We start from the raw sequence: 13,683 nt of genomic DNA, 5'->3' as shown, positions 1-13,683 counted from the left end.
CTACCCTCCTAGTTGCTGTTATCTACTAGCTTCCTCATTGCTCCTCCACGTTCACTGAAGATTTGGTTCCTTGGCCTCGATTGACTCCTCCAATTGTTGACATCCTTCTGGGGGTCCTCAATGCGCCCCACACTGGCCTGGTGAGCCCTAGGCCCAATTCCAGTGACGCCCATCTGGATCATCTCCTGGAATTTCTTCCCCTTTGACATCGCTGACACCCACAGTCTGGTGACAACTCCTCAGTCCCTTCATCCCCACAGGCCCTCATCTTTTGGTTTATCTCTCTCTCTTTTTCTTGGCAGCGCTGTGGTGCACGTGGGATTTCAGTTCCCCAAACAGGGATCAAACCCCCGCCCCTTGCATTGAAAACGTGGAGTCTTAACCACTGGACCACCAGGGAAGTCACCATCTCTCTTCTTAGTTCCAGTCTACCTGCTCCCTGCTCCTCTCCCTTCCTTTCTTCTGGGGACTAGGCCCCTGGTGCGTCACCATCTCACATTCTTTCAGTGCCCTTAACTTCCTCACTCTCATCCTTCTACTCAATCAGCAAACTCTGGTTTTGTCACAATATCAGTATTTATATGTCGACCTATAGATACCTTGCACAACTATAGGTGGAGCTCATTGTACAGTAATGGTTTCTAGACTCCACTGGGTCTTCAGTGATGCTCACCTCACTGGGCCCTCTAGTGACTCACCTGGCTGGCTAGTCAAAATTTTCACGTTTCCCAGCCCTTCCATCTCACTCCAAACCCTCCTGTTGTCCCTAGTTAGATCCTTTCTCCTTCAGTGGTTTGTGCATGTTCTTCCCTTCGCCTTAACCTCCTGTGTCCTTTCTTGGCACCAAGGCACCAACCATCCTCTTTAAAAAGTCACTCGGCGAAGCCCTGATTGTCGTCCCCCTACCCCCTAGCATTTTTAATTTTTTAATTTTAATGTTTGCTACACGCGTACTGGCCAGGAACCTTACTGACTCCAATAGAGGTGTAGCCCTCTCCCCATAGCGTGAGCCCCTCACAGGGCCGCACTCCTTCTGAGTGTCGTCCTCCGCTTGGCGCTCCTGCAGTTCCTCTCAGCGACCCAGAAGCCCTTTCCGGCGTCGAGAGCCTGACGCGTGGGCCCGAGCAGGGTCTGGGCGTGCCGAGGGGCCGGGGCGCCGGGACGTGGCGTTCACCCGCGTCCCCGAGGTGCCGGTGCTCAGCCAGCCGCGGAGGGGAGGGGCAGTCCCCGGGGCTGAGCCAGGCCTGGGGCCGAGTGCATCCAGGGCGGAGGGTGACTGGAAGCCGCCGGCGCCAGAGGACTCACTTTGGGGCCGCTTGTTTCGGAGCGTGGCACAAACCCGGGTGCCAACCCCGAGCTCACCGGAGTGAGTTAGCGGGGCCCGCGGCGGCAGGAGAGGGGAAGGTGTGCTAGGAGGGCGCCGCGCACCCCGAGGTCCGCGCGGGAGGCGGGAGGGACCTTGAGGGAGGCTCGGGACACCCCTGGCGGCGGCCTCTTCTTCAGCCGACAGGTGAGCGCGGGCGGGCCTCGAGGCGGAGCCCGGCGGCTCACCGGCCGTCCTCTGCGCCACCGCCGCCGGCTCACAGGTAATCCCCCGCCGGGGCCTCGGCGCCGGGGCCGCCCGCCTGCCCGCGCCCCGGGCCCGGCGCGCACGTGGGGCCGAGCGCCTTTGTCCCCTCCGAGGGCGGCCGCCGCGCGCGTCCCTGCACCCCGCGCGCTCTGCCCGCGGGCCGACAGCGGCCGGGCGGGGCCGGGGCCCTGGGAGCCCGCCCTGGGGCGGCCAGCGGCCCTGGCTCCGGAGCGCCGCGTCCCCAGGCGGCGCTTCTGCGCGCGCCTGGCCTCGGAATCGGGAGCCGGGGCCCGCCGCGTCCCCAGCCCGGTTTCTCCCGGGCCTCGGGAGCCCCGAGATGGCGTTGGAGGAAGTGCAGCTCAGCGCCGAGGGAGAGGGCCTTTCTGTCTCCTCCTCCGCCCTGCGACTCTCGTTTCCCGGTTCCTAGCTGGTTAGGGCGCGCTGAGCCCGAGTCGGCTGCTGCTACAACATAGCTTTCTTTCTTCAACAGTTTCTCCACATATGATGTCTAATTTGCATTCAATAAAATGCCCTCATTTTAAGCGTGCCGATAAGGGATTTTGACAAATTATACACCCGCGTAACCACTACCCAAACGTAGACCTAGATCATTTCCATCACTCCAGAAAGTTCCCTCGTGCTCTTCTCCAGTCAATCCACAACTGCCCTCACCCCTTGATTTTCATCAGAGCTTAGTGTTGCCGGTTCTAGAATTTCCATAAAGTGGGCTAATTCAGTAAGTATTCTTTTGTTTTTGACTGCTTTCTAAATGGCCGTCATCCAGAAGGTGTCTCGTTGCCTCTGATTTTCTTTTTTTTTTTTTTCCCCAGTTGCTCTAGTCCTGAGCTGTCCAGTGCGGTAGCTACTCACAGCATGTGACACTTGAGAGTAGGAAATGTGGCAAGTGTGTGAACTGAGATGTGCTTTGAGTAGACACACCTAGTTTTGAAAGACAGTAGCAAAAAAAAAAAAAAAGATGTAAATTATTTCACCAAAATATTCTTACATTGATTATGTGTTGAATGATAGTATTTTGGATGCATTGGGTTAAATAAGATATTATTAAAATGACCTTAATCTCTGTTTATTTTTTTAATATGGCGACTGGAAAATTTAAAATTACACAAACGTTATGTTTTTATTGGATAGCAGACAGCTCTACACACCCCTATTTTACAGACAGTTGGTTCTGCTCACTGCCTGTGAGTCAATGTAAATAATGTAATTCACAAGAGTAAAAAAGTACTGATTCTAGAAAGAGCGTGAAGAATCTGCTTTTTCTACTGTTTTAAATTTTGCTTCAGACTTACTTGTTTGCTTAAAAGAGATGGAAAGGACTAGGTGTCTCCCTGATATTAAGTTATATTTTCTATTTTTAAGTTACGTTTTCAAAAAGAACTTTGCAAAATATCTGATGTGCTTAAAAAGTTATCTTGTGGTTTTGAAAATGTGGAAAACTGATATTTACCTGCAACCCAACCACCTAAATATATTAAAATGTAGCATTTTAGTGTGACTTGAGCAGTCTTAATTTTAAAAAGCAGTTGAGATAATGTCTTATATAATAATATAATGCTTATAAGCATATTTTACATGAAATATTCTTAGGCTTTCTGACAACCACATAATGTACCTTCTCATGAATACTCTTCCGTTTTTATGTCATTTTTCCATGTTGCTAACTTTTTACAAATGAGAAGTCATTTTAATAGTGTGACAGTGTTGGAATAAGGTAGTTACAGTGCCGCTTATTTGCCCCTTCATCCCCCAGGAAAGGTGAAAACCAGGAGGGCAGGAACCTTGATTTTATATTCACCCCCATACACACAGGATCTGGGAACACATCAAGCATGTAATTGTCCTTGAGGAGGAAAATTTTCTTCTGTCCTTCTAAGTTCTTCGGACTGACTTAAGAATTAAATTGACATGAGACAGATTCATAGGAGAAAATTTTAAAAAAGTTTAATAATTCTTGAGAGAGACTCAGGAAAATTGAGTCACTTGCCAAAAGGGTTGAAACCCTCACCTTTCTTAGTATCTTCAGCTCAAGATGAAAAAGGATGTTGGAGGTAGTGTTTGGGACTTGAAGAGGGAAGAAGGCAATTAATTTGGAGACAGAAAGGCAAATATTTCCCTAAACAAATGTGTGCTGGGCCAGGCAGAGACAATGGGACCCAGAGTAGATTCTGATCTCTAAGAGCTTCTGACACTACATCTAGCTCATAGTCTCTGAAAATATTGGGTTGATCAGAAAGTTCGTTCGAAAAAAAAAAAAAAGAAAGTTCGTTCGGGTTTTTCCATCAAATGTTATAGAAAAACCCGAAGGAATTTTTTTTGCCAACCCATATCTCTGGTAATAGCTCTCTTCTGGGAACAGGTTCTTTATCTAAATTCCTTAGGCGGCAAGGCGGGGCAGTAAAAAAGAAAGACTTACTGAGTCCTTGTTTCTTAAAAATAATCAAACTAAATTAATCCTCATGCCAAAGAGGCACATTTTGGGGTGGAAGATTTTCCTCCCCTACCTAACAGATTTTCAGTAAACATTTGTTAGCTGACTGAATCAGTGCGTAGGTGGCTCTGAAAAATAAGAGCCAACCTTCACTCAGCACTTAGGCGCTCTCTTTGGAAATGCCTACACAACTCTACAAGGCAGGCACTGGTATTATTTCTGTATATCCCAGATGGAGAAAATCAAAGTTTGCAAAAGTTGGAGAAGGTGCCCAGGGTCATAGCTATGAGTGACAGAGTCAGCACTTGAACTCGGGCTGTCTGACTCCAGAGGAGGGGCATCGATCAAAATAGAAAAAAATTAACAGTGGGATAAGTACCGGAAGACTGTGATGAAATTCCCACTCTACCAACTACCTGGGCTAGTAGGAGTGGTAAGAGGAAGATTTAGATACATTTTGGATCCATAGAAGGTGCATTCTGTGTTTGGACTGAGAAGCTTGTAGGCTAAATCTAGCTCAGGTTGAGTGGGTGGATGGCCAGGTGGCCAGTAAAGAGGAACGATGACATTGAATGTGATCAACTGTAGTGTGTAGAGAAAGGCAGGCCCAGAGACTTATGGAAGCTATTTGGGATGGGACTTGTATATTTTGGATGACTTCGGTCTACTCACCCCGATGGTGATCAAAAAGAACTCAGCTCTGAGGTGAGATAACTCTACATCTCTTAAGTTAAGCTAGTTTGTTTTGCAAGTAGAGGAAACTACAAAATCAGAATGGGCATTTCGTTGGGGATGACAGACATAGGATAAGCAGGGAACTGAAATTATTCCTACCTGGTTGCACTTACACTTAATTTCCAGGTATTTAAAAAAATTGTAAGTTGCAATAGAAAGTGGGATTTATAGTTATTAGTTTTTGTTAGTGACTGCCTTTTCTTATACTTGCAATTTCTAATTATTTTGAATTTTTAAATTTTAATTAATTTATTTTAAAATTTTATGACTTGCAATTTTATATTAATAGTTTCACTCTGTTGGCAGTTGGCCTGCCAGGACTGTAAGGCTCACCTTCATGCTCATGGTGAAATGCACAGGCACAGCCCCTGGCGATGCTCAAGAGAAAAGCAATAGTACTCAGAGTAGAGAAAACCAAGAAGCTCATGGACTCCCTGTCTGCCTTTAAAACAAAAAGGTTTGGATCAGACAGCAGCGGCAAAGTCAAATAAAATTTCTTCATGACATAATATTTTCTTTTTTCTCCTGCTTGAATATTTCTATATGATGAAATAGATGGGTAAGGAACAGATTCAGTGTTCCACATGCTTAGTTAGGAGGATACATTTATTATTAATTGATAGTGACATTAGTAGCTAACTTTTGGTGCTGGAGAAGACTCCTGAAAGTCCCTTGGACAGCAAGGAGACCAAACCAGTCAATCTTAAGGGAAATCAACCCTGAATACTCATTGGAAGGACTGATGCTGAAGCTGAAGCTCCAGTATTTTGGTCATCTGATGTGAACAGTTGATTCATTGGAAAAGTCCTTGATGAATGATTGAGGGCAGAAGGAGAAGAGGGTGTCAGAGGATGAGATGGCTGGATGGCCTCACTGATACAATGGACATGAACTTGGGTAAACTTCAGAAGATGGTGAGGGACAGGGAGGCCTGGCATGCTGCAGTCCATGGGGTCACAGAGTCAGACACAACTGGGTGACTGAACAACAACAACAATATGTTAATATAGGAGTTGATTTGACCCCCTCTAAGCCAGGTATCAGCAAATATTTTCCATGAACGATAATAAATATTTCAGGTTTTATGGGCCAGAGGCCTCTGTTTTCCCAGCTCCTCAACTCTGCCATTGTAGCCAGAAAGGCACCCTAGACAGTATGTAGATGATGGGTGTGGCTGCGTGTTAATGAAACTTGATTTGTGGACACTGAAGTTAGAGTTTCATATAATTTTTTTGTTCCATTTAATTTTAATGTGTCATGCAATATTCTTTTGATCATTTCTCAATCATTTAAAATGTAAAAACAGTCTTAGCTTGGGGACCGTACAAAAATAGACAGTGGGCCAGGTGTGACCTGTGGACCCTGGTTTCCTGACCTCTGATTTATACCTTAGCTCATTTAATCCTCACAACCACCTGCAAGATTTTTTAAAATGTTGGCATATTTGAATATTGATTTTAAAAATAGACTATTTTTTTAAAGCAATTTTAGGTTCACAGCAAAACTGACCAGAAAGTACTGAGTTCCCATATACCTCCTGTCCCGTACCCACGGTGTTCCCTGTTGTCAACATCTTGAACCAGAGAGGAACATTCATTAATCAGTGAACCTACACATCATTATCATTCCAAGTCTACAGGTTTCATTAGAATTCACTCTTGGCGTTACACATTCTGTGAGTTTGGACAAATATATAATGGCCTGTATCCACCATTATAGTATCATACAGAATAGTTGCACTGCCCTAGCAAAACACTCTGTGCTCCTCCAATTTACCCTTCCCCAATAACCCCTGAAAACCACTCATCTTTTTACTGTCTTCATAGTTTTGTCTTTTCCAGAATGTCATATAGTTGGAATCGTACAGTATGTAGCCTTTTCAGAGTGACTTCTTTCAATTAGTAACATGCATTAAGTTTCCTTCGTGTCTTTTTGTGGATTGATAGCTCATTTCTTTTTAGTGCTGAATAATATTCCAAAGGAATGGTACTTTTTATTTCATTTCACAGATGAAGAAACAGGTACAGGTTGTACAGATCTGACTACAGAGCCTGATCTCTTAAACATTTTACTATGCCTCTGAATCTTAGAGAATTTTGGCTTCTTATGATGAAGTTTGTCACATGAAAGTTGGGGTAAATGTAACATCAGGGTAATGAAGCCAGACATTTTGCTTGCAGAAAGTAACCACAGCTTCCTGAATATCGACATGAAAGAAAAACCTAGACGATTTTTGTTCCATATACTTTGTTCCAAATACTTAGATAGAAAAGGTGCTGTGGGCTTTTGAAATTTTGGTTCAACACACTCTCTGCTTTACTGGTTTAAGAACATGTTTCTCTTCCCTGACCATTAATTTTATTACCTTTCAGATTATACCTGGGTCCTGGCACCCAGCCACTCCTCTGCCAATGAAGTACATCTTGGTCACTGGTGGGGTCATCTCGGGCATCGGTAAAGGGATCATTGCCAGCAGTATTGGGACGATTCTAAAATCATGTGGACTCCGAGTGACTGCCATCAAAATTGACCCCTATATAAACATCGATGCAGGCACTTTTTCACCTTATGAGCACGGTATGAGGGAGAACACCCCCCCCCCACCCCATAAAGCACTGGGTCAAATTGCAGTTCTTTCTTGTATCTGGGTAATTTTAAGATAGCGTTCCAGAAGTAGAGTTGCTGGATCATTATGGATCTGTGAAGGTTCTCATGGTTATTGATACATTTTTAAGATTGCTGATGACATTCCAAATTAGTCCACACTTTTGGAAAGCAGTATGTGAGGATACCATTCTCACTGTACCTTTTGTAGTGTGGATTATTGTTATTTTTTTATCATAAGGATAATATATTTCTCAACATCTCATTGTTTAAAAAAATCAGGCAATATAGACTATATTGACAATATAGAATGACCTAAAGAAAATAAAAATCATCCATTTCCCACCACTTGGAATAATTATTATTAATGTTGAAAATTTTATGTATATACTCATTATTTTTATTTATTTATTGGCCACACCGCACAGCTTGCAGAATCTTAGTTCCCTGACCAGGGATTGAACCTGTACCCCTGCACTGGAAGTATGGAGTTCTAACCACTGCACTGTCAGGGAATTCTCTATACTAATTATTTTTAAAAAGGCACAAGGCCTTACATACTTTCCTTTTAAACTTTTCACATACAAGCAAGAAAGTGTATAAATCATATGTATACCACTTGATGAAATGAACATATTGTGTTGCTGCTGCTGCTGCTAAGTTGCTTCAGTCATGTCCGATTCTGTGCGACCCCATAGACGGAAGCCCACCAGGCTTCTCTGTCCATGGGATTCTCCAGGCAAGAACACTGGAGTGGGTGCCATTTCCTTCTTCAATGCATGAAAGTGGAAAGTGAAAGTGAAGTCGCTCAGTTGTGTCTAACTCTTAGCGACCCCATGGACTGCAGCCTACCAGGCTCCTCCATCCATGGGATTTTCCAGGCAAGAGTACTGGAGTGGGTTGCCATTGCCTTCGCCAACATACTGTGTTAACAGCCCCCAAATCAAAAAACAGAAACCCCCTTTATTTTCTTTCCAGTTTCTCCCCATCTGAAATGACCAGGGTAACCACTATCCTGTCTTCTAACATCATAGATCAGTTGGCTTATTTTTGAACATTAAATGATCTGAATCTTACAGTCAGACTAATTTTTAAATTGAAGTATACTTGACTTACAATATTTCAGATGTACATCAAAGTGATTCAGTTACACATTATGGTGGTGGCTTGGTGGTTTAGTCACTAAATCATGTCTGACTGTTTTGACCCCATGGACTATAGTGTACCAGGCTCCTCTATCCATGGGATTTCCCAGGCAAGAATACTGGAGTGGGTTGCTATTCCCTTTGTTTATATATATATACACACACACTTTTTCAGAATCTTTTCCAGTATAGGTTATTACAAGATATTTAATATAGTTTCCTGTGCTATACAGTAGATCTTTGTTGCTTATTTTATATACAGTAGTGTGTACCTGTTAATCCTGAAGACATTTTAATAGATTCTATACTTCTAAAGGTTGCACAGAATCTGCACAATAATAGGAAATCCTTTCCAATTTATTGATATTATAAGCAACACTGTGACAAGAAACTTAAACAATTTTTTTAACATAAATGTCTAGATACAGAATTTCTGATTTGGTGGGTAGATATGTTTTTCAGGTTTTTTAGTTTGCTTTATACCTTTGCTGAATACTATTCTTTTTAAACTTTACTAACCTGAGAGTAAATGAAAAACCAAAAAAGAGTATCTCATTATGTTAATTTAGATTTCTTTGATTTTCATTTTGTTGGTGAAATGGCTTATTCGAGTCTATGGTAAATCATATATTTATTGACTTCCTTCTGTGAGTAAACTTCCACGCCCCACTAACTTTGACCTTTGGCCGCATAGGGTAATGAACTCTTCCTGGTTTGTTTGGAACTTTCCTGTTTTTGAAATTGAAAGTCTTGAATCCTGGGAATACTTTTACTCCTGGGCAAACCAGAGAGGTCGGTCACCTTATTTGGCCATGTGATTTGTTTTGCTCTGTAGGGTTTTAGTGAATATGACATATGTTTTGTTGAAGCATAGGCGATGGCATAATTTCACTCAGTCCATCTTGTGTTTCTGCCCTCTGCTGTTCAAGCTGCCTGCCCCATAGAGAGATTTCTCCTTCAACCCAAGTCCTGGAATAAGAAGACATGGGGTAGACTCACAACTGACCCACATCCCCTATGTCACATGAGGGAGAAATCAGTAGATGTTTTATAAGTTGCTGAGATGTTAAGGTTGTTTGGTAGGCAGCAAAATTGACTAACGCCATGTGTTATGACAATTTTCCTTTGGATCTTTAAAAACGATTTTCTAGAATACTTTGTGCAGAGTATATTAACATATACTTACCACATGAATATATTTCTACCCTGTTTTCAGTTTGTCTTAATATTACCTCTGTTTGCTGCTGATAAATTTCATTTTACTGTTTATGTAACTAAATGTATCCACTGTTTCCTTTATGGTTTCTGCCTTTGATGTCACCTGTTAGCTTCACTGACCCAGAAATATTTAAATATCTGTGTTTTCTTCTGGCATTTTTAGAGTTTCATTTGCTTTTACTTTATTTTTTTTCTTCCAGTTTTATTGACATACAGCACTTATACCTATATACGCTTAAGGTATATAGCATAATTATTTGATTTATATATATCATGAAATGATTATCACAATAAGTTTAGTGAATATCCATGATCTCATACAGATGCAAGCTTAAAGAAATAGTGAAAAATTGTTTCCCTTGTGATGAAAACTCTTAGGATTTATGCTCTAAAAACTCATATAGAACGTAGAGTGGTGTTAATTATATTTATCATGTTTTACATTTATATCTCTAATACTTATTTATATTATAACTGGAAGTTTGTACCTTTTGATTGCCTTCATCCAATTCCACACAGTCCTACCCCTGCTTCTGGGAACTACAAATCTGATCTCTTTTTCTATGAGTTTGCTTTTGAAGTATAATTGACTTATAACACTATGTTCCTGGTGCACAACATAGTGATTTGATGTTTTTATACATTTCAAGGGCTTTCTAGGTGGCACTAGTGGTAAAGAACCTGCCTGCCAATGCAGGAGACATAAGAGACGCGGGTTCGATCCCTGGGTTAAGAAGATCCCCTGTAGGAGGAAATGGCAACCCATCCCAGTACTCTTGCCTGGAGAATCCCATGGACAGAAGAGCCTGGCAGGCTATAGTCCATGGAGTCACACAGAGTTGGACACAACTGAAGCACCTTAGCACGCAACACTCATAGATTTCAAAATGATCACCACCATTTGCTTTTACTTTAATATTGTTAATACATCTGGAATTTAATTTGATGAAAGATGAAGATGAGGTTAGTAACTATTCCTAATCACAGTTATCAAAGATTTCATCCTTTCTCCATTGATTTGAAATACCACCTTTTAATATACACTAAATTTCTCTCTTATTATTCTGTTCTGTTCAGATCTCTTTGTTTATCCCTAACCACCATATTATCTGGAGTAGGAAATGGCAACCCACTCCAGTATTCATGCCTGGGAAATTCCATGGACAGAGGAGCCTGGTGGGCTACTGTCCATGAAGTTGCAAAGAGTTGGACACAACTGAGCATGCACACACACACATACACACACACACCATTTTAATAGCTATAGCTTTTTATTATCAAGTAGGTCAGAACTTTCCCCATTATGCCTTTTCTCCTTTTTTTTTAACCTCAAAATGTTAGTTGTCTTTAAGACTAACTTCAGAGACCTTTTATCAAACTTGCCCTTTAAATTTATGAATTAATTTGGGGAAGAATTAAACACTGAAATTATTGACTGGCCTATTCAGGAACTTTATAAGTGGCTTTCATTCTGTTCATACCTGCTTTTATGTCTCTGAAGTAAAATTTTGAACTTTTCTTCTTATTGGTCCTATACATTTCTTGAAGTTTATTTCTGTGTATTTTACCTACTTTGATTTGTAATGATATCTTTTTTTTTGGTGATATATTAAATTCCTTTATGTAATAGGGACCTTTTGGGTGTAGTTTGGTTTTGTGTAGAATTTGTTTGTGCTATCTTATTTCATATTTGTATATATTGAAATATATAAATATATATACATATATATTTCAATCTTCCTGTACTCATTGTTATTTTATAAGGGTTTTTATTTTTATTTACATTTTTGTGTGTTTTATTTTGGTAATCACACATGTTTTTCTTCCAAATTAACTTAAGTTTCACTGTCACGTTAAAAAAAAACCCGTTGGAATTTTTATTATAATTCCATTAAATTAAAAAAAAAGCTTTTTGAAGACATGATCTACAGCTTTTCTTTTTCTTCTGTGTGCATACTAAGTTGCTTCAGTCATGTCTGACTTTTCGTGACCCTATGAACTGTAACCCTCCAGGCTCCTCTGTCCATGGGATTCTCCAGGCAGGAATACCGGAGTAGGTTGCTGTTTCCTCCTCCAGGGGATCTTCCCGACCCAGGGATCGAACCTGCGTCTTTTATGTCTCCTGCATTGGCAGTCGGGTTCTTCACCACTAGTGCCACTTGGGAAGCCCTTCTTTTTCTCCTAGGAACATAATAGATACTACTTTTAAAATTTAAGAATCTAAAATTTCAAGACCTTTGCTGTATACCTGGGTTATTACCAAACCGGACTTGGCCTGAATTAACTAAGAGATTTCAGAGATCTTCCCCTATTTGTCAGAAGTTAAAATGATGAAAGTACAAAGACTTTCCCATAGATCGGTGATTCCTGATAAATATTGGAAAGTAGAATTTGAACTAGAAATGGAATTTGGGAAATACAAAATATGGGAGTTTCATTATTTTGTTGTTTTGTCTTTAAAATTAGAGATCTTTCCAATCCCACTGGTACCTTATGAGGAATACATAAATGAGAGTATAAAAGGCTTCAGATTAGGTTCAGAAGCTAGCCCACCTTCCTTTTTTTTTATGCTGTGAACATCTAGCAATAGAAGTAAATGATAGAATTTTATTAAGCAGGGAGAGGTTCATTTCTGACAAGGTGACATTAGGACATTGTCCTCCAAATTGACGCCCTTAGTAACACTGGAGACCCAGAAGCATAACCAGTAGTCACCACAGGTGCCCTAGTGTGATTAAGTCTTCATCTATATCCTTCCCGACGGTGCTGTTGTGCAGGTGGTGGCTTATTGCTCACTTTCTTTTTGGCCTCAGTTTCACCAAGTCACCCCGTGGGCTAATGGAGGCTCTGCTTTTCATCCACTGTCTGTTTAATAGTGTCTTTACCCAAGATGAGAGTCAATGAAAATTTTCTTATGCCAATTTCAGAGTCTAGGATACTGATGCTTCGAAGTCAGTTGCTATTTGTTTTTAAAACTGCTGTTTGAAAGTCCCTTTCTCATATGGTATATGATGAGTTTGGAAAAGCTAAATCTTGAAGACAGAATTTCAGTAAGCATTTAAAAACTACCATTATAGAATACTAGAATTTTTTTAATGCATTATCATGGGTAGATTAGAATTACTCAATTTTCCCATTAAAATAAGGAAATAGTGATAGACTATGGCTTATTAATGTCTTTTACCAGCTTTTTAACATATTGTGTTCATCTTTGGAAAATAATCTACTGGAAGCAAATTTTTAATTTTTACATTGCCTTTTTATCCCAGGTGAAGTGTTTGTCTTAAACGATGGTGGAGAAGTTGATTTAGACCTTGGAAATTATGAAAGGTTCTTGGATATTAATCTTTATAAAGACAACAACATCACTACTGGGAAGATATATCAACATGTGATCAATAAAGAGAGGCGTGGCGATTACCTGGGGAAAACAGTACAAGGTATTATATTCCACAAACACTAGAGGGCCCTGTTGGCTGAGCACTCTCTGCTTAAAATAGACCTAAAGATGAGGAGGTCCCTGTGCTTTACAAGCTTCAGTCCTCAAATCCCTCTGTTCTTTTCTTTCCTTCTTTTTCCCCACCTCCAATTTTATTGAGATATAATTGACGTACAGCACTGTATAAGTTTAGGCTGTATAGCGTAATGATTTGACATCATACAATGGTGACCACAATAACTTTAGTAAATATCCGTCATCTCATATAGATGCAAAATTAAAGAAATAGACAAAAATTGTTTCCCTTGTGATGAAAGCTCTTAGGATTTACTCTTTTAATTTATATAACTTAGAACCATGTTAATTATTAATATATATAATTAATATTGGAGAAGGAAATGGCAACCCACTCCAGTGTTCTTGCCTGGAGAATCCCAGGGATGGGGGAGCCTGGTGGGCTGCCGTTTCTGGGGTCGCACAGAGTCGGACATGACTGAAGCGACTTAGCATAATTAATATATTT

At 41.0% G+C, this 13,683-nt stretch overlaps 1 protein-coding gene across 4 annotated transcripts in view; it reads left to right on the top strand.

Moving 5' to 3' along the window:
- Positions 1 to 1,103: 1,103 nt before the first annotated feature.
- CTPS2 (CTP synthase 2) overlaps positions 1,104 to 13,683 on the top strand; it is a 114,804-nt gene continuing 102,224 nt past the window's right edge. For 2 of the 4 annotated variants that reach the window (XM_055563098.1, XM_055563099.1), the window contains exons 1-3: positions 1,104 to 1,366; positions 7,127 to 7,331; positions 12,991 to 13,161. In XM_055563098.1, the coding sequence (XP_055419073.1) occupies positions 7,166 to 7,331; positions 12,991 to 13,161 (337 nt within the window). In that variant the 5' untranslated portion in view covers positions 1,104 to 1,366; positions 7,127 to 7,165. Of the gene's footprint in view, positions 1,367 to 1,569; positions 1,587 to 7,126; positions 7,332 to 12,990; positions 13,162 to 13,683 lie in introns of those variants that run through there. The other 2 variants (XM_055563096.1, XM_055563097.1) reach the window with 2 other exon arrangements.

Source organism: Bubalus kerabau, chromosome X, assembly GCF_029407905.1.
Source record: "Bubalus kerabau isolate K-KA32 ecotype Philippines breed swamp buffalo chromosome X, PCC_UOA_SB_1v2, whole genome shotgun sequence".
In the NCBI taxonomy this organism is placed as follows: Eukaryota; Metazoa; Chordata; class Mammalia; order Artiodactyla; family Bovidae; genus Bubalus; species Bubalus kerabau.
The sequence above is the reverse complement of the archived record's forward strand: the minus strand, read 5'-3'. Positions and strand labels throughout refer to the sequence as shown.